At 38.8% G+C, this 23,011-nt stretch overlaps 1 protein-coding gene across 1 annotated transcript; it reads left to right on the top strand.

Annotated features, from left to right (window-relative positions):
• The first annotated feature begins 445 nt into the window (after positions 1 to 445).
• On the top strand, positions 446 to 22,760 carry LOC139736853 (interferon-related developmental regulator 2-like). Its single transcript, XM_071647516.1, has 11 exons — positions 446 to 607; positions 4,956 to 5,054; positions 8,839 to 8,938; positions 9,757 to 9,881; positions 10,807 to 10,964; positions 13,044 to 13,094; positions 13,590 to 13,768; positions 15,403 to 15,511; positions 16,467 to 16,601; positions 17,142 to 17,360; positions 18,428 to 22,760. The coding sequence occupies exons 1-11, from the start codon at positions 580 to 582 to the stop codon at positions 18,506 to 18,508; spliced, it is 1,284 nt and encodes a 427-aa protein (XP_071503617.1). The 5' UTR covers positions 446 to 579; the 3' UTR covers positions 18,509 to 22,760.
• Positions 22,761 to 23,011: the final 251 nt, after the last annotated feature.

The raw sequence follows: 23,011 nt of genomic DNA, 5'->3' as shown, positions 1-23,011 counted from the left end.
AAGATTGCTTACCACGTGTGAGCTTTCTTCATTCTGTCTGTTAATTTGCTATTTCCTGTCGTGAAAAAAAGAAGAGAAATACACTGTAAATACGTTTTTACCAAGATGAATGACGTAATTTCTCTTTTCGTGCGTGCGTGTTTTTGGGTACACTAGTCACTAAAATACCGCACAAAATTTCTTGTGCGCAGAATTATATCACAGTATGCTCATCTAGTACGTACTTCACTAGATGCATGATTGCACCAATGCATGCAACACATGAACACAACCACTGAACACAGCATGTACCTTGTATCACACTACGATTGCCGGTAAAATGCCCTCCCACAATGCTTTACGATTCTCCCATTCAATACATACATAGCGCTGGAGTCGAACGCTTGCGCGCGCACTTCTAACTCGAAGTCAATGCTATCGGGGTAAACACAAATATGTACGGCGAACAGACAACAATCTCCTCACTCTTTTTCCGGTTTATTGCCGAATTTTTTGATAAATACGCGAGAAGTATACAACAGCTGCCTACATCTTGAAACTTAGTTTATTCTATAGTAGAGTAAGTTATTGGAGTCCATTATGCCGCGGACAAACAAGAGGAAAAAAGGTAAGATATTTATCGGATTGCTAACGTGATCAACTGCACGATCACGTATGCATGGCTCGCCGCGCTGTTGCCATTAAACCTTCATGTGGCGATATGTGTGTGCTGCTTTTTCATCCACCTTGCACTGCACTGCCTGTGTCATAAGCCTGGAATGAATGACTTTTGCCGCATAATTCAGAGAAGGGACAGCCACAAATATAGTGTTTTCTTCCTTCAGGGTAATACGCCAATATTGCTCAAAGAGAAAGAGAGGGAGGGAGAGAGCAAAGAAAAAGGGGGGAAAAAAAGAAGAAAGCCAACTCTAAAACCTAACACTATTTCACTGCTTCACAGCTGCGCCGATTTGAATCTAACGACACGTTACGGTTTAACAGTGTCAGTGACATCATCATACTGATACACCACTTATTATGCTAATGTTTGTATGGTTATGCCATTTGTCATGCTTATCTTGATATCAAGTTATGATTTCATTCATGTTAATCATGCTCGTGCCATGACCCATGTCCATGGCAATGCTTGCGCTCAATTTATGGTAGTTACATATACAAGTTTGTATGGTAACTGGTAAGCCATATTATCAACACAATACAGAATACACGCGTATGCATGTGTCTAAAATTATAAAAGATATTAACGTTAGCTTAGGGTAAGTGGATTGATTGAGTGAATGAAAGCAGCACGTAGTATGGTTGGGTGTCCAACACATCGACACCCTAACGTTAATTTCATTTCTATCAATGGAAACGTAAATAATGATTTGCCTGAAGTTTTACTGACATCATGTGGAGAAAATAATCCGGATTCACAAGCGCTCACTCGCTGAACATGTGATCTGAGGTACATTATTTGTACTTGTTGTACGCGCTCTACCACACATCTAGTCTCCTGCTGGCGGCTTCGAATTAATGCATGGGGTGTTATTTTTTCCATACTCGGTTGCCCTGTACTTTGAAACCAACCCCCCCCCCCCCATTGACAATACAGCTGTAACGTTATGTATAAAGCGCATATAAATTATGCGTTTCCAACATGCTGTTGTTTCTTTTCTAGCCGTCATTTTTTCCCCTCAATTCTATTTGAATATATTTGAAAACCTTGACCCGCAATATCACTTTTTAAAGGACTGTTTGATGAATTTTAATTGAATTTCAGTAGGAATCTTGTAATCATAATTGAGATAAATTGAATGAGTGGTTAATTGTTTTTTTCACATTCAGTTCTTGTTTTTGTTTTGCCTTGTTGTTACAGCCTTTCATGCCTCTTGGTCTTTTGCATATTGTACAACACACTCTCATACATTATTGATAATCTTAAGTTAGAAATATTGCACAAGCACCAACATTTCACAAAATTATGTTTGCTATTTGCTATTTCACCTCATCATCCATTCAAAATATATTGAATACACACGAGGTACACTTAGATACGTTTTATGTTTTTTAAATGTATTTAAATTTGATAACTTTTTTTTTTAGTTTTCTCTCTCTTTAAAGGGCATTGAAGTCATCATTTTCTCCGTACGTTTGCTGCTCGGTGTAATACTTCTGCTACTCCAATGATGCATCCTGGCTCGTCACAGGCCACCTGTGTGAAAATTTCGATGATGTTCCTGTTGTGCCTTGGAGGGGTGTTTCTCCTGCACGCACAACACAGATTTGTATCATAGTCGTCATCGTAGCTGGCACTAAAATTGTCATGGTTACGTGAATGAGGAAAAAGTTTCCTGTTTGTCGTGATGCCGGATGGTCATGGTTGACGTTCATTCCTCAGTGCCTTCTTTTTTCCAGATGTCTTCTGTTAATTCATCTTGTTTTCCACACGTATGAATTTCATGAAACTGCCGTCTTCTATGATGCATACTCTCAATGCTCTATACTTTGTGGTGTCTTTTCCTCTATTTTCCTTGGCTTGAGGCGGGCTTGGGGTTCTCATTTGGAGGAAAGCTTTGCAAATGGTGTCATCTTTAGGACTGTCCCCCATGAATAGCAAGAAGAACTTCCTCTGTCATCATCCTGTCAAAATGTCTCACACACAAGACAAGAACAATCACCGAACATGTCTTGAAATTAATACAATCTTTGAACAGGAACTCTGAATGGCATTTTCGCTTAGCGTGCGTCACTGTGCCAGTTCGTAAAAACACAGACAAAATGTGTGCTGTTTGTCATCTTTCTTCATGTTTTTAGCACAGTAAAGGAAGTAAAGCAGGAAAAAAAAGAGAGCTTATTATAAATCAAACTGGGAAAATGTTGCACAGTTTGAATAGAAACTGGTTATCCTCTAGACTTGCCAGTCTTGCTGTCGTATTTGCCAAGAATACAAGCATGTAAATCAAGACGGAGATCATTAAACTTTTTAATACTCTATTACTTCAAATTTGCAAATTTTGATGTTTTGAGCCCAAGTATCAAAGATTTGTCATGTTCACAAAGAGTGCAACATGTACACTTGTACATTACACCATCTTGAATGTACTGTAAAACCCACAAATATTCAGGGCATGAAACCTTTGTGAATTAGAGCCAGCAGATTTATTTTTTTTTTTCAGTGACTGACATTTAATGCAATTTGTAGGCAAAAACTTGCACATGCACTTTACTTTTTGCGAATCTTGGCTCCTCTTGAAATTTGCAAAAATTAATATCTACAAAAATTTCTAGTTTTACAGTGATGACTTAATCATCAGATTAAGATATCAAGTTTTGATACAAAAAACTACTGTTATACATGTATGTTGTAGTACATACAAGTGTAGAAGAAAGTTAATAGCAACAATCTATTAAACTACACAGATAGGACAGCAGAAATGCTTATTTACTGTAATGTCCTGTCCGAGCTACCACTCCTTGTGTATGTACTGTACATGTACATGATACAATGTACATACTGTAGTAATATCAATTCTCGCTATCGCCAATGACGTAAAAAGTACCCGGATGTTGATTTAAGCGTCATTTACGGTGCATTATGGGATAGTCCGGTAGCAAAGTCACTTCCGTTCGTACGCGCGTGATACGTGACTAATGCGATTTACACACACAACCGACTGTATTCTACGTGTACTTCCGGTTTTCTCGACTTGAATTACAGCTTTAATATGATTTGAAATTTCTCCATTCTTAAGAAATTGCTGTTACTACAACTATTGGTTGTTGCTGCGAAGCTGCCATGTGTTGTTCGCACGACAATAAATGAAAAAAATCTGCAGAAATAGGACCCTTACTGGCATGCGAGACGTGACGTGGCAGCGTGGGTGAAGTTTGCGGGTGACTCCACAGCGCAGTACGTGCACGCGCGACTTACTAGTAGTGGTAGTAGCATTAGGTAGTAGGCCTAGCACAGTGCCTACGTACATTGTACGTACTTACTTGGAAGAAATTGCTTTGGAGACAGGATAAGTTCGAGATCACTGTTCGTTCCCGATTGTGTTCGCGACATTTCGACAGAGAACAAATAAAGAAAAAAGATGGGCATTCCATGACGATATACTGTATATCCAGGTGGGTGAATATTTTCCAGCATATTTTCAGCGTATGCAGAGATGACTGATCTGTGATGTACGCCGTACCGGTATGTGTTAGCTTATGCGCTGCGTGCAGTGAGTGGTGCGTGCATGCATGCTAGCTATAGCAAGAAAGGCCGGCCGCCGGCGGCGGGGACTACAGTGTACGAGTATGACAGGCCTGGCCACTCGCTGGCTCGGGCAGTACAGCGGCCTACTGTACTAGTACATGTACCACAGAACTCTATATTCTGTGACATGTACTAGTATCCGTGGTCGGCGCTGCGCTATAGGTAAGGTACACGTACGCGCACGCTAGCGTTGTGCAAATTATGCCCCGCGCCGGAAGTGCCCTTGCTACCAAGTGAACTAAATCTTGACGAGAAAGCCACATCCGGGTACTTTTTACGTCATTGGCGATAGCGAGAATTGGATTGGGGATTTGAGATGTCTGCTGTGAAAAATGGCAGGTGGTGTGAAGTGTTTACCCGATGGATTTGCTGCTACTTTAGATTAGCCAAGGTGATACACACTAATTGTTTTGTATCACGTTGTCCATAGCAGAATGATGTGACATTTGAAGTGAGAGACTGTCATGTGGCATATGGTATTCTTTACAACCCATCTTGTCAAAAAACTGTGTACATTGCCACTGCCTTCTGACCAATTTCCACCAAGAGATACTGTGTAGTTTTGTCAGACTGATCACTCGCCATATTTTTTACCAGCTGAATAGAATTATTCAAATATACAGAAAGTAAGCTTGGCATATTATACATAATCTTGTAATGGTGGACTGGTGGTTGTTATTGTTGTTGTTATTTTTTTTCCCTCTCTCTCCAGGTGGAGCCCGTGCGGGAGATAATAGTGAAAATGAGATGATGGAGGAGACAGCTAGTGTGACCAGCAGCCATATGTCCGAACCAGACAGTATAGAAGAAGGTAGGGAAAGCTTTAAAGCCCATCGCTTGATGTTTTTTTATTATTTTTTTATAATATTTTAAGTGAAAAGGTATTATTCCAATGGCAAGTATACATTTTGAAGTATGTACATTTTATTTTACCTTCAGAAGAGATATGGTATTTCATTATGATTGTCAGATCACTCTTGGAGTGTGTGTACATGTACGTAAAGAGGATGTGATACATAATACAGTATGTGCATACATGTAAATAATGAGTGAATATGTTTGAGTGTGTGTGTTTGAGGGCAGTGAACTGATTTTTTCTTTTTTATTTACTTTTTGTTTGAAGATTACCATGCATACTGGCATGCATATTTACTGTAACAGTGTAGTAGGTAGCCCTGCAATGTCACTGGTCTTTCAATTCTGTTTTGTCTGCTTGGTACTTGCAATTTCAAACAACAGGTACATGTATGTGTACACTGTGCGGTATCTACATGTACACTTGACATACAGTGTTACATGTATTAAGATCAGTGAATTGTTGACATTGCCAGGCAATGCCACGATTCTGTAGGGATAATCTTATTCTGGTGCTAGTTACTAGGGTAATATACATTGTACATATACATCTTGCACATTTTATGTACATAGTAAAATTCTGTCTCTGTGGAGAAGAAAGAGAAAATGAAACTTGACTGGCTCTTCTTTGACCTATTTGAGCATTACTGCATTTAGGCCCTATTAGTTGTACTGATGTACATTGTACATACAAAACTTTGTAGAGTTACAATGTAGTTTTGTAGTAGTACATGTACTGTAGATAACTTCACCAGTACAAATGTAGGTTCTGTTATTATTATTGTTTATCCTTTATTTCTGTTATTTTGATTATCAATAAACGTTATTAATTGACAGTGGTCTGTATACACTGGTACCGGTACTATGTGTAAGTGTAGCACTCTTTAAAGTTGCATTAAAATGTCAAATGAGAGACAATCAACAGAACAGACTTACAATGTACAGTACATGTACCGGTAATAACAAATACAATGTAGGCAGAAATGCAATTTTCGCAGAGCCGAGAGAACTGCACACATGTTGTCATTATGCTATAGTGAAACACCTGTTTCAGTGATCTCTTTGTTGATGTTGATTCATACAGATACTTTAATTACATGTCATATCACAGTACTTCTCTGTATATTCCATTTTGGGAGAAAGTTGAGAAATTTTGACAGCTCCCTGAAAATAAATTATGCTCTATTTTGTTAGAGATACACATGTACATTTGTACATGTACATTTAGTTATGATATTGTGTATGAAAAACTCCTGTACTGTACTACAATAGTCAATAAGGTCTACAGTACACTGTTTAAGGGGTCACATGTACAATGTACAACGTGTACTGTATGATGCTGCAAAAGAGTTCATAATTTATGTGTTTCAGCGGGGATGGTGAGTGTGATAATGCAGCAGCTGGGATGAGTGAGGTGACCTTTACCGATGCTGTCTTATCACAGTATGCCTACAGTACATGTGTATCTCACAGAAGCTTGAAATAGATACCAAGATGTCCATGGGGAAATAAGGGTCAGTGACGACCTCTTCATTCGTCAGGCTATAATTCACATACCACGTCATCGCACACTTGACAGGGAGACCAGAACAGTGCACACACACTGGTCCTCTGATTTGCAGGCTGCATTCTCAATGACGCAGCAGCGGGGGAGTGACACCAAAGGTCTTCATTTTGTTGTTGATTCCAAAACAGGCATTCATTGGATGCCACTCACAGGACACATACAGCAACGTGGGTGTATGAAATGGAGTGACGGATGTGTGAATAATGAGGATATTAAAATTGCCACGTGCCACTAGTATTTCTTTTGTTTAGTCACTTGAACTGGATGATGAATGCTTCCTGCCTCCAGTTTTTGTGGGAAATCAGAAAGAGAAAGCAAAGATCTTTAAACATTAATTGATAGTAATGACATATTTTAAGAAAATAAATTTGAATTACAATTTCTGTATTAGACTCTTGTACAAACATTATGTGTAGAGAGATGTTAGAGTGACAAATTTTAGCTGATGTCTAAATATCAACAGGTTTTTTTATTTCCTCTTCTGTCCTGCCCAGTCACATTCTATTCTACTCTAATTGTGTATTTTATTTTGTACAGCCTATTTGCCTGTAATAAGCATACAATATGTACCCCGTTACAATGTATCTCCATGTATGCATGCTGTTCAATTGATTTCTGCTTAGACTAACAGTAAGAAATGCAAGAGAAATACACACCATGAAGTGCACAGATATGGTAGTACAAGGGTACATTTGTATGTACACTGTACTTGCAGAATATGATCAATCCACTCACACACACACACACACACGCGCGCTCACACACACACACACACACACATAATGACCAGTAGTCAAACATATGGCTGCTCAGCTGTTGCACAATGTAGGATACTGCTACTGAAGTACATTGTCTAATACCGGTACTTCAAGGCACCAGTACTAACTACACTGTACATGTACACGGTATATGTGTGCAATGGTATACAAATAACGTGTATAGACACGAGATAGGGTCACTGTAAGGACACAAACTGTAAATGCTGACATAACAGAGTCAAGTGCTGCTATAGTCATGGAATTTGCTCCTTTCTCTTTACTGCTCTCTTTCTCGGTGTGCTGCTACAGTAGGTACCACACAGTGTTTAAGTACATTTGTAGGCAGTGTATCATCAAACATTTCATCCAATTTCGTGATAAGAAATTCATATCCACGTTTCAGACATCAGTCCATGTCATACATCTGGTGAGATGCTTGCTGAGAACGCAGTACTGCCAAAGTACACCTGTATAGTAGTACACCAATGTACATGTATGCAGTACAAATGTACATTTGTACGTACTTTAACTAGCAGGAAGGTGTAAACCACCACAACTCTTTTTCGTTTGTCTCATTGAAGAATGAATAGCTTCTAAAACAACAATAAACCAGCAAAATAAGATGTGCAGAATATGCAGGAATACTGCACACCTGACAAACACAGTGTACATATACAAACTGTACATGTATGTTCAGTAAATATGTGATTTGGAGTGAGAGATTCATGACAATGTACATACAAATATTTTTACAGTGTATACAATTTGTATGTACATTGTACACATTGGTAGGAATCTTGTAGAACAAATAGTATTTTACATACTCTTCATACATACATTGTACAAGTGTTAATGCTATGTGTTTAAATGTTTGCATGGTAATGTAAATGAATAAGAGAGGTTTTAATAGCCATAGCACCCTACAATGTAGGTTATGCACAGTAGTCCTTCAAAGGACTCTTCTTTGGAGAAAGGAGACCTGAGAAAGAGAAGGGGGAAGAAGGGAAGTGTCACTGACTGTCATAAGGAGAGTTTACAGCAGGCAAATAATGACAGTCAACGGGCCATGGCAATCCAGATGTTGAGGTTGCAATGAGGGGGACGGGAGGATAAGAGATAGGGACAGTTCTGCTCAGAAAGATTTGAGTGAGAATCAAGTAAAGGGTACAGTAATCATTTGGGGATATTCATCTTAAAATTGTACATCCCAAGGAATGTACTGTGAAGGTATACATGTATGTGTACTATTGCTGTCAATTTTACAGTGTAGGGTACCCTGTATGTTGTTTTGCCAGCATTGTAGAAGTATATATGAGATACATGTACACAAGTATTTGAAGTAACACTTGCATGTTGTCTGTTCTCGCTTTTCTTCCACCTTTCTCTCCCCCTCCCCCATGCCCTCACTTATCCAGCTGTGGCAAGTCATGGTCTAGATGAAGTGGATGAGAGCAGCAGTCAAGATGCCTTTGAGGAGAAGATAAGAGAGTTCATCGATGGCACGACCCAGAAAAGGTTAGTATCCTTCTTCCAGTTCAGTAGTGAGAGAGCAGATGGTGCTGGATCTCTATCCCCATTTTAAAAAAAAAAAAAAAAAAAAAAATGGAATGAATTTACCATTTATTGGACAATTTTCGTGTACCGACAAAATGTATTGTGAGGAAAAGTGATATACATGTACAAGGTACCCATTGTTACAATGTAAACCCAGCTCTTTTGTTATTCTGCACATGTCCGTATACTTATATAGTTATAAATACAAGAGTGTGTAGAGAAATTTCAGTTATTAATGTTACGCACAATGTCATTCACAACTTGTGCCGTATTTCATGCCACAGAAATATATTTGACTTGTTAGAATGCCTTTCCCAGCATGTACTGTTGTTCTCTAGATGACATGGGGTAGTCTCCGGGCTTAGATTACCACAGGACATTTGTAGAATTCACCCTTGACCTACACTTTATTGCAATCATGTCCCTTTTCTTTTCAAATAGAACATTGGCTAGAAGCAAGCAAGTTATTTCATTTTAGAGGTGACTCTGCCGCTGTGTAGATTTATGGCATATAAAAAAAAAATCAGTTTTGTTTTAATGGAAAAAAAAAAAAAAGACACCCAGAGAAGAAGAACCAAGAAATTATAATATAATTTTATGAAGGTTTTTGTGTTTCTTTGTGTGGTACAGCTTTATATGGCTGAAATGTATTCGTATTTAGATTTGTGCGCCATGTTATTTGTAACATAAGTAAAATTTGCTCTGCATTATGCTGAGAGATTGCCATGCCTTGATACAATGTACATGTAGTCTGAATTGTCTGTCCTCATTTATTACAGTGCTGCTGGCCGAAAACACTGTTTGGAAGGTATTCGAGCAGCCTTGGCTAGGAAGTACATCTTTGATTTTGTAGACAGCAGAAAGATCACCATTGCAGACTGTCTAGAAAAGTGTATAAAGAAAGGTGAGACATACATTGTAGATTGGCAGAAAAGGTGGGTTCCATGAGGGCAGATGGTCCTCCAAAGAATCAACCAAGTGTAATTTTTGTGCATTTACAGTTTTAAGTTCTTTCTTAAAGTTTCTTTCTGTGTCCCCTTAGTGCTGATTTTACTGAGTATGCGCAATCTAAGGTGTTGGTATCATAGAAGAAAGATATTTTCAAACTGTAAAACCTTTCTATGTCCCCTTAGTGCTGATTTTACTGAGTTTGCGCAATCTAAGGTGTTGGTATCATAGAAGGAAGATCTTTTCAAACTGTAGAAGTTATATATCAAATTGAGGTTATTCTAAAGAAGTCTGATTCATTTGCTTCGTGGATGAAACACTATCTTAAAGGGATGAAAAAGATTTAAAAAGGACCCCTCTTAAAGCTCAATAACATAGCTCTGGTAATGCCTGTGTCATCTTCAAAACTGATGTCACAAGTCACTGCCTAATTCCATTATCTTTTTCTTTTCCCACTCTCTTAGCTCTTGTGTTAATATGATTCTTTCCTGTGTTTGTCTCTGTATTTCTGTCTTTTTTTTTCTTTTTTTTTTCTTTATATATGCAAAGCATGCATGAAGATGTTATGAAACAAAGTTTGTGAAATAGTGCTTATAAAATGTCAGAACTTGTCCTAACAGTACCATTTCAACCGTGGACCTAATACTTGACTAGATTAATTGCCTTGCCCTGGACATAGCTGAAAATGTTCCAATATGCTCGATGGGATGCTTTTCTTATGGACCACGGTACAAGGGTTATGTCACTAACTACTGTCATTGCAAATACCAGTTTTGATAGCCAGTACTGTGTAAATATCAATCGGTTAATTTTGCAATGACTTTGCTGGACTTATTTTGATAGTGCTTTTTTTTTTTTTTTCATTGATTATCTGTTCTCAGGCAAAGCTGATGAGCAGGCGCTGGCGGCAAAGGTGGCCAACATCTTGTGGATCCAGCTGGGGGCGGGGGCAGAGTGTGACGAGGTGTTCGCTGCCCTGAGGCCAATCCTGCTGACCAAGCTGCAGGACAAGACGGCCGCACCGGCGGCCAGGGCTAGTGTGAGTAGCGCCTGGGAAGTCCCAGAGGATAAGGGGCCATTTTGTACACACACACCTCCCCAGTTCTACCTCAGTCTGAATTTCATCTGCAAATGTTCCTCTTGGCAGTTTCTAAAATACTTTTGTAGTCATCTGCAGATGTTCCTCTTGATGATTGATCTAATTCTACTCTTTTGTCCAAAATGGAAACTTCTTAAATTGGGTATAACAACAAAAATACAGGAAATACATTACAAGTACACCCGGGCCCTGTTTTATGAAGAGTTAAAATTGATTATATAGTTGATTTCAACTGTAAGTCTATGGCAGCCTGCCTGTGTGTTAAGGAAATTTAAAATCGATTTTATGTTTTGATAAAACGTGGCCCCGAAGACATATCACACAGAGCAACTGAAAGTGAAACAGAGAGATATTGACATACACCATGACAACATAATACCTTGACGCAACATTTATAACTAAAACAGTTATCATTATAAAATAGGCATTGATGGTCTTTCCTGCATCATCACTGCATCATCCACATACTGAATATTCAAACACTAGTCAGGTGCAGCGATATATTCGCTAATATACAAAGATGCAAAAAGAAACAGGTAATGCATCCCTTGGGCACCCCAAGTAGCACAGTATGAGGATGTGATACCTTTAGTAGGAATCTTCAGCAGATGAAATGAATTTGAAAGAACAAAAGGGAATTAGTACTATGGAAGATTCACAGAACTCTCACATAGTGTTGACATGCTTAGTGTTGACATGCTTTGTCCATCAATAATCAGATTTTTGTCCCCGCCGAACGAGTTCGAGCAGGGGACTATGAAACGGGCTCCGTACGTGTGTGTGTCTGTGTGTCCGTGTGTCCGTCTGTCCGTCTGTCCGTCCGTGCGTCCGTGTGTGATCAAAATGTTCAAAATGCTACTCCTTCGCCATTTCTAACCCGATTTTGATTCTGTTTGCTTTATATGATAGCACTACATGAGAGCTTTGAAACTTTTATACAGAATTTCAGTTGTGACCTTTGACCTTGACCTTTGACCTATATTGTACATTTTGCTTCAAAATGCTACTCCTTCGCCATTTCTAACCCGATTTTGATTCCGTTTGCTTTATATGATGGCACTAGGTGAGGGCTTCAAAATTGCTACACAGAATTTTGACCTTTGACTTCTTTGACCTTTGACCTTGATTTTTGACCTATATTGTCCATTGCCTACAAAATGCTACTCCTTCGCCATTTTTAACCCGATTTCGATTCCGTTTGCTTTATGTGATGGCACTAGGTGAGGGCTTCAAATTTCTACACAGAATTTTGACCTTTGACTTCTTTGACCTTTGACCTTGATTTTTGACCTATATTGTACATTTTGCTACAAAATGCTACTCCTTCGCCATTTGTAACCCGATTTCAATTCCGTTTGCTTTAAGTGATGGCACTAGGTGAGGGCTTCAAAACTTCTACACAGAATTTTGACCTTTGACTTCTTTGACCTCTGACCTTGATTTTTGACCTGTATTGTACATATTACTACCAAATGCTACTCCTTCGCCATTTCTAACCCGATTTCGATTCCGTTTGCTTTATGTGATGGCACTAGGTGAGGGCTTCAAAACTTCTACACAGAATTTTGACCTTTGACTTCTTTGACCTTTGACCTTGAGTTTTTACCTACATTGTACATTGGCTACAAAATGCTACTCCTTCCCCATTTCTAACCCGATTTAGATTCCGTTTGCTTTATGTGATGGCACTAGGTGAGGGCTTCAAAATTTTGACCTTTGACTTCTTTGACCTTTGACCTTGATCTTTTTACCTATATTGTACATTTTGCTACTAAATGCTACTTCCGGCGGGGACATATATTACGCACCGCGTAATTTCTACTTTTCCTTGTTTTTTTATAGTATCTAAAAAATTATGAAAAGATATGATAGCTGCTTGAAACATTGGTTCACTTTTTAATTTTGTGTTAATGTGTCAATGAATGTTTTTTTGGGGGGTTTTTTTTTGGGGTTTTTTTTCATAGCTAAGTTGTATACTATTGTCAATCTTTTTTTTTTTTCTTTTTTTTTTTCCACCAGTGTGCCACAGCTTTGGGACTGGGCACTTTCATAGCTGCTGGAGACTTTGCGGTGAGTCTTTTGTGGTGTCACATTATGCTACTGAAACTGTAAAAATTCCTCACATTCGAACAGATTGTCCACTTTCCCTCAAACTTCTCTGATGCATTCTACCAATATTGCTGTGTTCAGTCAATCCTCGTATTGCTGTTGTAGCGACAAAACCTCATTTGTCAAAATATCGTAAATGATCAAGAGAGAAAAAACAAACAACCATGGTAGCCAAAGCACTACAACATATTTATGGGATCACCTTTCCTCTTTGACATGCGGTGGTGGCTTCAATGTTTGGGGTAAGACATATAGGCTTTGAACAGAACATCCCTTAAATGATTATATGTTAATTTAAAAAAAAAATGATTTCCACCAAAATTTGAGGTACAAGGTCTTGTAAACCCTGCCGACAAAATATATTTTGGTGTCATTCTCCAAGCCTTACGTGCAATCATTACTGAGAGTAGTGAAAGGTTTACATATATTATTATTTTTTTGTGTGCCCTTTACCAGACCGTGTGTAGCTGTATGAATGCTCTTGAGGACGTTTTCAGCCAGTCCTATCTAAAGGGAGATGGTTCGAGCCCCACCCACAAGCCTGGTGTCTCCACTCTTCACACAGCCGCCCTCAGCGCTTGGATGTTATTACTGTCCATCACCCCACCCTCTAGGATATACCACATTGTAGACACGTAAGTATCCTTTCCATGTACAGTAGAGCTATTGATCATATCTGTGACAGAGATTTGGTCCTAGGAGTTTGACATCCAACTGTAACACCTTTCTTTGTTTATCAGTTCTCAGCATCATTGATAGTTTAGTATGTGTGTGTGTGTGTGTGTGTGTGAGTTTGTTTGTTTGTCTGTTTTTTTTTGTCCCGTCTGTTGAATGGTTCCATGACATTTGCTCCTGCGACAATTGCCCCCATGAAATATCTGCACCCTAAGCCAAACATTAAACCTGCCCACATAATTCTAACCCTAATCCCTATCCTCACTACAGTCACATCAAACTAAACTTAAAACCCTATCACAACCCTACTCCTACCCCCTAAGTCTTTGGAGAAAAACCAGAGCAACTGTTGCAGGAGCATATGTCGTGTCACCATGTTGAATATGTTCATTTGCTGTGAGCACGGAATTTTCAGTACCAGCTTGTCGTCTTCCCAGAGAAGTGTATAAGATACTAATCTCATGAGTATAAAGGAGAAGTTCTTGCTATTTGGTGTGCTTTCTAGTGTAATATGTTTGTATACTTTCGGGCACTCTGCATTTGTCTGGTCTTAAGCAATATTGTCAACTGTGCATTGAGTGATAGGTTTGCAAATGGTCAATTCCACGGAAAGGTTGCATTTTATGAAAATCAAACGAGTGTAGATGATTAATGAAGCTTAATTAGATGATCTGGTATTGTTTACTCAAAGCAGCCTTTCACAATGGATATTTTGATACCTCATTTGTGAACATCGGTGAACGTGGAGTGGAGTTATGTCCGAAAAACCTTCATTTTTCATGAAAATTGCCAATTTTTGCTGAATTTATGTATCATTTCTGATACACTATTATGACAATAATACAGCTTGTGTAAATTCTCAGATGGCTTATTTTCTGAATGTACTTTGGTCATAGATTGGTTTTATGATGTTCTAGAACTTGTTCCGGCATCAGTAAATATTATTCTCTCAATCTCAAAATGTGGTAGTTGATAGCGTCCCATAAGTCACGTTTTTGTGTCCCATCAGTCACACTGGTTTTCCCTATCCTGCTATTGTACCAATGAGTAGATATTCATACCACTTGGCTCAGGGTAAGCACCAACCCTTCGCTACATTCAGGAAAGAAAATATCTTTCCAGAGACTCTGTGTGTAAGAATATTTCAGAACTTACTTTCCCATGTGAAAAACGGTGGTCCTCAAATGTCCCATACATTAAGTCACGACAGCAATTTTTCGTTGCTGTATGCAATGCAATGATGCTTTTCAAACTAAGTATGGTGTTTTCATAAACTGTGATATGATGGATCTAACCATGAACTGAGAAAAATGCATTTGATGCAACTATTTTCTCAAAATACTGGTTTGAAATTGCCGAAAATTGTCACTTTGTCCAATAAGTCACAATGGAATTGACCAAATGTTACTTTTCAGACCAGTACATGAAAATTATGTGATTTGATAACATCAAGTAGCGTCAGTATTTCCCTAGGTAAAGGTCAATTCTCCTGTCCTACAACATAACAGTGTTGCTTCTATTTCTGCTCTGTCCATTGATGATTGTGTGTTAAAATGTTTGTCTTTGTATTCCTTTTTCCTATGTCTCTGCCCAGGCATTTACCTAAGCTCCCAGATCTATTGTCTTGTGAAGACGTCAACCTTAGAATAGTAGCAGGAGAAGCTATAGCTATGTTGTATGAGCTCGCCAGAGAAGAGGATGAGGTAAGAATGCCTTGAAGTAGTTTGTACAAGTAAAAATGTATGTTCATGTAAAATAGTGGGGACTCGTGCATTACTCATGAGGAGTGGGAATGTTTATGTCCATTGGAATGCCTACAAATTTGTACAATCAGTTGCAAGGAAAGTGCTTAAATTTATCAAGATTCTCATCTTACTTGTTTTATTCCGTTTGTTAAGTGCTGGACAATGCTGAGATTGATACAACGGCAGACCATGATTGACCTTGACATAATCCTGTATTCATAAACAGACTTTTGTTGTTAAAAGGGCGTTCTGTTTCTTCCATTTGTACTTCAAAAACAGTTTTGAAAGTAACAGATATTTTATCTAACTCTGTATACCGAAAATCTTTTTTTTGTGTGTATGGAATAAGTGTTGTATTGCAATTGATTGGAAAATTGACCTACTTCAACGTTTAAAAAAATGCTTTGGTGTAGTGCAATTTGTCAGTCAGTTGCAATAAAAACTTGATGCAAGGATTTCATCAAATGTTGTGGTGTAGCTAACATGCTGAGATAATTATAGTAGACATTACATGTACTTTACTCAAGGATGTGACTTGTTGAAAGTCAACATAACAAAAACACCAAGCAGTCTATAAATTGAGAATGAGTGAAGCTTTTATTTACAGAAACCATGCATACATTTCTGTAACATATTCTAAAAATTTGATGCTACTCAGGAGAGTTCTTAATATTGAAAATCCCTGTCATACCTACAATTACAGTGTGGAATACTGAAAAGAATGATGCTGCAGCCCATTGCTTCTACAAATGTGATGATGATGATGATGATGATGATGATGATGATGATGATGTGGTGATGGTGCTTGAAGATGATGCCTCAATGATGATAGTAATGGTGTGTGGTGTTGGATGACGTTGACAATGATGGAACTGATAGCAGCGCCATGATTCCTTGTCCTTTCCCCGCACAGGAGTTTGAAGGGGACGACATTGACGAGCTAATACTGCAGCTCAGAGGGCTCGCCACCGACAGCAACAAGTATCGCGCCAAGAAAGACCGACGGCAGCAGAGGTCAAGTTTCCGTGACATCATACACACCATCGAGGTACTAGACGTTTGACGTGGCTGCATTTTCATCTGAGATGCTTGCATGCTTTGATGTGGTAGTAGTGTGGTCACCAATACCGACATGCCAAAATTACTGTCTCAGTACTATGAAAATCATATGTTATGGTATCATGAATATTACTGTTGAAATACTGAGTAATATATGTATAGTAGAAATTGACTAATGAAACTGAAAGTACTGTTGAAATAGCATGAAGTGAAAAGGGTGCTGTCTCATTGTGGTTAATGATTGCTGTAAAACCAGAAACATTTGTGGCGTGAAACTTGTGCAGAAGTGGAGCTGATGTCCTTTTTAATGACTTGAAACCCTTTGGAATATCCACTGGCATTCAGTGCATTGTGTAGACAAACACTTTTGCTGGCATTTAACTTTTGCCAATCTTGGCTCCTATCGAAACTTGTGAAAATTTCATGCAGACAAAAATTTCTGGTGTACAGTATGTATACAGTAAGGCTCTATCCTAACATTCTCATACAACTTTCTTATTTACATGTCAATTCTTGTTCCTTCATTTAGGAAGGGTATTCTCCGCAAGAGCTCATCAAGTTTGGGGTGGAATCCCTTGAGATTGAGTCGTGGGTTCGGCGCCACCAGTATGCCATTCTGAGGGAGTCCTTGGGCTCGGGAACCAACACACATCTCCAAGAGAACCCCCTTCTGAGGGACATCTTTAGCCTTGGCGCTCCTGTCATCATCGGTGTAGGAGGCTACAAGAAGGTCTCTAAATCTGAAAGGGTGAGTTTGAAGATTTTTTTTTGACAGGTGTACTACTTTTACCTGTCATATTAAAAACTAGAACTGTTGAAATCATTGGATTCACAGTAGAGGAAAAATGTATCAAAAAACATGGTTGTGATTGATTCATATCTGATTTAAAGGGTGTGTACAGTTCGGGTTGAGGTGAGGATGTAGCTTTTAGCGTTTTGCGAGATAGTCAGAAACTACTCTATGAGGTGTCAAAGAGCATGCAATTCTAAGGGGTATCAAAAGTTTCTTTGATGAAAATCGGTTTTGAAATTGCTGAGATATCCGAAAACAAGGTGAAACAAAGAGACCCTAATAAAAGGCGTGGCCTGTCGCCTTTTACTTTTTCACTTTTTTTGATATCTCAGCCATTTTAAAACCAATTTTCATCAAATAAACGTTGAATCCTTAAAATTACATGCTCTTTCATATTTCATAAGAGGTTTCTCATTATCTCACTTGGGAATGTTCAAAACATGAATCCCCACCTCAATCAGTACTGCACAGTCCCTTTAAATCTGAGTTGCAGTGGTTCGGTGATACACATTACATTTTCCAAGTGAGGTAGAAATCATTTTGGTCCAGCGAGATACATACGTGTTGGACGGCAACGAGCATTTCAGGTTATGTAAATGATTCTTCACAATTGTTACTGATGACACTCAATTTGACTTTTATGCATCATGCCATCCAAAATACAGAATGTTAGGCCAGAGAATTGAGCGTATAGAAAATTTGTGCAATTTATGTCAGTGTCAACTATATTTTTTGCTGTATGTCTGTTGCCTGCAACTTTAATCTGGGAGACACACCCACATTGGTATGCTCTTAGATTATGCAATCATTTCATTTTGATATGCATGAGTGCTGGCCCTCTTGTGCTGTGCAAAGTAGTTGCATGATTCCTGTGTTCATATTGCTCATATGCTTTGTTCTGTTGATCTCTTGATATTGTCCTGCTCCATGGGAATTTAGGCTGAATAAATGTTTGTGGTTATTTGAGGTGTGTGTGGATGCGACTCTGTTTAACGACAATTCCCTGATCCTCTCCTGTGCAGCACCATTTCAACTCGGCAGCATTCAAGGCTCGGACGAAGGTGAGGAGCAAGCAGAGAGACAAGCGGGTAGCAATCTACTAGAACCAAACATACTTCTGTCGTCATCGGTGTCCTCATCGTCCGGCAGTGTAGATACCACTTCGGGAGTGGATGTGGTAAGGGAAACGTGCTGTGGCTGCTAGGGAGCAGTCCCTCAACCCTCCACTGCCTCTATTATTTTTGCTCCTCTTTGTGTCTAGTGAGCCCTCTGTTGTCATTGATAGCACAAGCAGTTTTGCTGCTGTAATATGATTAGAAATATTCACCCTCCAAGGTAGGCCATTGTTTGCAATGATGTGAATGCCCCAAGTTGCTTGCTTTGCAAGGTTTTATTTGATTAAACGTATGGATCAGGCCCAGCCAAAATTATGTAAAGTCTAAAGTGTAGGTTAAGAAGACATTGTGTAATTGTGTACTTTTCCTTTGAGGGTTGATCATCACCGACCTCGTGCTGTTAAGTGAAAAAGACGTAAAGTAAGAATGTATTACAGGAATTCATCCATGAAAGTTTTGCCCAAGCTCTTGGACAAGACACACTCCAAATGTAGCGGGATCTGATATTTATGCAGATTTGTACAACCATCACGTCAGATGCTCAGAGGTTCTGTTCATATCCTTCATCAAACAGTAAATGGCATGAGCCAGTGCAGTATATAAAGTGAGTCTGGCCAACCTTTTTTTTTTTTTTTTTTTTGGCTTATGAGTTTTGAAGCCTGTGATTGGTCAAAACTGTTCTTGTGATCTTCTTGGCCCGTGTCGTTACCAAATTGCACTCAGGCGCAGTGCCCATTGTTCACTACCTCTTATTTGGCTTACTTTCATTATAATATAAATTATAATATAAATTAATATATATTCCTGTGCGGGGAAAGCTAACCCTCTAAAGTGTAATATTCTGACTGAGTAACAACATGGCGTCCAATTTAGTAGTTGTCCAGACTCGCTTTATATACGGCACTGGCATGAGCCAAACGGGCTCAGTAAATTTTTTGGCTGTCACTCCCGTTGTGATGAAGGGATAGAATTGATGCATGAGGGACCTCACGTGTTGAGAATGCTCAAAAGGTCACACAGGACCATAATGCAGTAATGCAGACTTGCTAATTTTGTGCAATACCAGAATGAAGTCAGATTTCTTGAAGGAAATGCTCAAAAAGTGCATTATTAGTTAACTTTTTGCTAATATGCGCACTGCCCATGTAGGTGAGCACTGCAGATTCATGAATTTTGGGGAAGAGGCATACTTCCTCATTCACTTTTATGATTCGCAATACACTGTGTAGTTGAAGTATTTTCACCCCTTCTGGCAAGATGGTATTGGTCCTATATGTTGTCAGAGTCTGAGGTGCAAGAAGATTGTGTTGCAAAGAAATTGTGTAGCATTGAAGAACTGACTTGAAGGGTATATGACAGTGTGGAACGGGAAAATGGTGTGATGTTTATTTTTGCATTGTTGAGAAATGTAGGATAGATAGTGTGACATTCTATTTTTGTAAGTATGAGAGAGGGAATTTGCCTCTATGCTATTTCACCATTAACTTCAAAAAAGTGTTTTACAAGGATTCCATTATGTAGACTTTGAAAGTCCCCAAATGTAAGATCCAACGGAAGAGATACCAGCCTTGGAGATGTTGCCCACTGGTGCAATTTGTAGTGTGCTTGTGAAGACTTGAAAATCCATCAAGAACATCCAGTAGAAAGTTGAATGTCAGTTTGCCACAAGAGGGCAGTGTGCTTATATTCCATGAGCTGCCATGTGTCAATTTATGAGTTTTCTCTGCGCCGTGATACATTAAAGGGAAATTCTGGACCAGAGTAGCTCTTTACATGCCACATTTGCACGCCCGCCACATTTGCACGCCCGCCACATTTGCACGCCCGCCTCAGTTGACGGCTTGCCAGCTTCGCATATTTTGCTCAAATGCACAACCGCGCCCAAATCGATAGATAAATTGCCAAATGCCACAGAGCGATGAAAACATCACTTATGATTACATTTCCTCACACAGATTTAGGTAGCTGGCATTTTGTGGTGAGTGAATAGCAGTTTTCCGTATGGGTTTTTTGAGTAAATCTTGTTATCATTACCAAGAATACAATTTTGCAGTGTGATTTAGGGTTATGTTTTGAATACTGGCCATTTGTAAGGAAAATAATCTTTTTTTTTGGTACAATTTTCATCACAGCAAGGCTTGGAATTTTCTCTACAACGTTGTTGTACTGCATTTCTAGCATTAATGCTTCTATGAAAAGCTACATTACTTTGAGAAATATAATGTTTTCCAAAAGTGCTCATGCATTACATTCTTAGAATAATGTGGCACTCTGGGTTTACTCTGTGGCACTCAAAGAGTTTGAAAGAAAGTCTGAAAGAATAAGATTTTACAAGCAAAACAATTCGAAAATGTGATCACAATCATATAATATTTACGTAAGAATGGTATGAAATTGTGGAGTTTCATTTATTTTTGCAAAACAATTCTTAAACAGTCAATATGAATATGAAAATGGTGAGTTGGTGACCTCACAACTTGGCATGTAGTTTGGACGTGACATCTTGAAATTTTTTGTTTTTGTTCAAATGCAATTATGCCCCAGTCTCAAGAACATGTCTGATTGATCATTATTTTGAAGTTATTCAGCCACAAGTAACATTAAGCTTTACACTTTTAGAGCAGAAAAATTGTATATTCATCATATTTTTCTACGCGATCCATCTGAAAATAGGCGATGATATCATCGTCTCACTAATTTGCAAATTATTGCTCATTCATATTAACTGTTTGAGAACTCAAATGCAAAATGACAAAATTATTAAGATTCCATAACTTCTTTAATTTTAATCTGATTTTGATAACATTTTCACTGCTGTGCCTATAAAATTTGACTATTTCCTTTCAGACATGCTTTTAACTATTCTGGAATTCCCTTTTTAACCCACTGAGGACGATTAGATTTTGCTACAACAGGCAATTCCCATAGACACCTGCCCGAGTATACTCGGGCTCGTCCTCGATGGGTTAAGCTATATGATACAGTGGAAACTCGATATAACGAGATGGTCGGGACCGAGTCATTTTCCTCGTTATAGCCGATATCTCGTTATATCAGTAGGCATAAAAGAAGGCATAAAATAAAGACATTAATTTGCACATGTGGGACTACCCATCATATTTCAATCAATACTGATAACTTGATATTGTGTGTGAGGGAATTACTCACCTTTATGGGTAAGAAGATGTTTTTCGCCAAGGAAATCCAATATCAAGAATGTGTTTCTTATCAAATGTAGATGTTTGAATTTGTAAATTTATATAGCTTGCGATTGTATCAAGATCGTCTGTGGATTGGTATGTGGTTATATCGTATGGGTGTGTGTTGTGTGGAAAGCTTGAATATGGTCTGCACAATGCTGTGTGTGTATGTGACACATTCTGTACATTATGACTGCGTGTGTGTGAAGACGGGGAATTCCCTAAGTAGAAGGCGAATCACAGCATCAGATTGCCTCACACCTGCTAAACGTCACGATGATGTCATAGATACATATGGCCGTCCCACCACATTTTTCTGCATGTATCAGTGTGCGTGCACACACACTTCACACGTACTACTACTACAACATGCAGTGCTAGCTGGTGCACTGAAGAAAATGATTATGTGTGTACAAGACAGTTTTTGGCGCATCAAGCTTTACAATCTCGGAAGATGATAGCACAGGCGAAGTAAAGCTTTACCGAAGGCATTTTGCTTTACCTCGCTATAGCAGGTTTGATTTACTATGTTTTTCTTTGTTCGGAAGCCACAAAATTCATCTCGTTATAGCAGTTATTTCGTTATAGCCGATCTCGCTATAAGAGTAGCATTTTACATAGACTTGTGTGGAAGGAAATTTGGGACCGAGAAAATTTCCTCGTTATAACCGATATCTCGTTATAGCAGTGTTCGTTATACCGAGTTTCCCCTGTACAAGAAAATGCTGTGGACGGGAAGCATCCCTCTGGAAGCCTCCTGTTGTCTGGTAGAAAGACTGCCCCAGATATGTGTATGATGGGTAAAGTTTTGGTGTTTACTCGACCTCTGTTTGGACAACTATTCTGTAAAAAGAAAAAAAAAAAGCTAAGAATTATCTCTTTCATAACCCAATGGGTCTTTGCTGAGGAGAGGCTTTTGTGGTGAAAGAAAGAAATCCCAGTAATTTGTCATGTACATACGCCATGTCATTTAATTATGAAGTTGTAACAGTAGGTTTGCATGTGGCTATGTTTCCAGATTTTCTTTTTTTCTTTGAATATCATTCCCATTTTGGGGTTGGGGGGGGTGGGGGAAGGGGATGGAAGACGAGGTTTGGATGTGGTGATCAGATTCTCTGACTCTGAACATCATTCCAAAGTGATGAGAATGGGTCGTCAGTGTAATTTGAAAGGATGCAGATCATGTGTTCAATATGACTATCAAGACACGTCTGTTGTTTGTCATGCTGTTTATTGGAGCAGAAAGAAACCAGATTGATTCTCTGCTGTGACGGTATCATGCTTGAATGAT

Source organism: Diadema antillarum, unplaced genomic scaffold, assembly GCF_040938485.1.
Source record: "Diadema antillarum isolate AM-2024a unplaced genomic scaffold, OU_Dant_1.0 seq00000667_RagTag, whole genome shotgun sequence".
NCBI classification, from domain to species: domain Eukaryota; kingdom Metazoa; phylum Echinodermata; class Echinoidea; order Diadematoida; family Diadematidae; genus Diadema; species Diadema antillarum.
The sequence above is the reverse complement of the archived record's forward strand: the minus strand, read 5'-3'. Positions and strand labels throughout refer to the sequence as shown.

Coding starts and splice junctions, on each gene's coding strand:
- LOC139736853 (XM_071647516.1), top strand. CDS start 580: ATGCCGCGGACAAACAAGAGGAAAAAAG. Junction 5,055..8,838: donor ACCAGACAGTATAGAAGAAG/GTAGGGAAAGCT, acceptor TCACTTATCCAG/CTGTGGCAAGTCATGGTCTA. Junction 13,095..13,589: donor TAGCTGCTGGAGACTTTGCG/GTGAGTCTTTTG, acceptor GCCCTTTACCAG/ACCGTGTGTAGCTGTATGAA.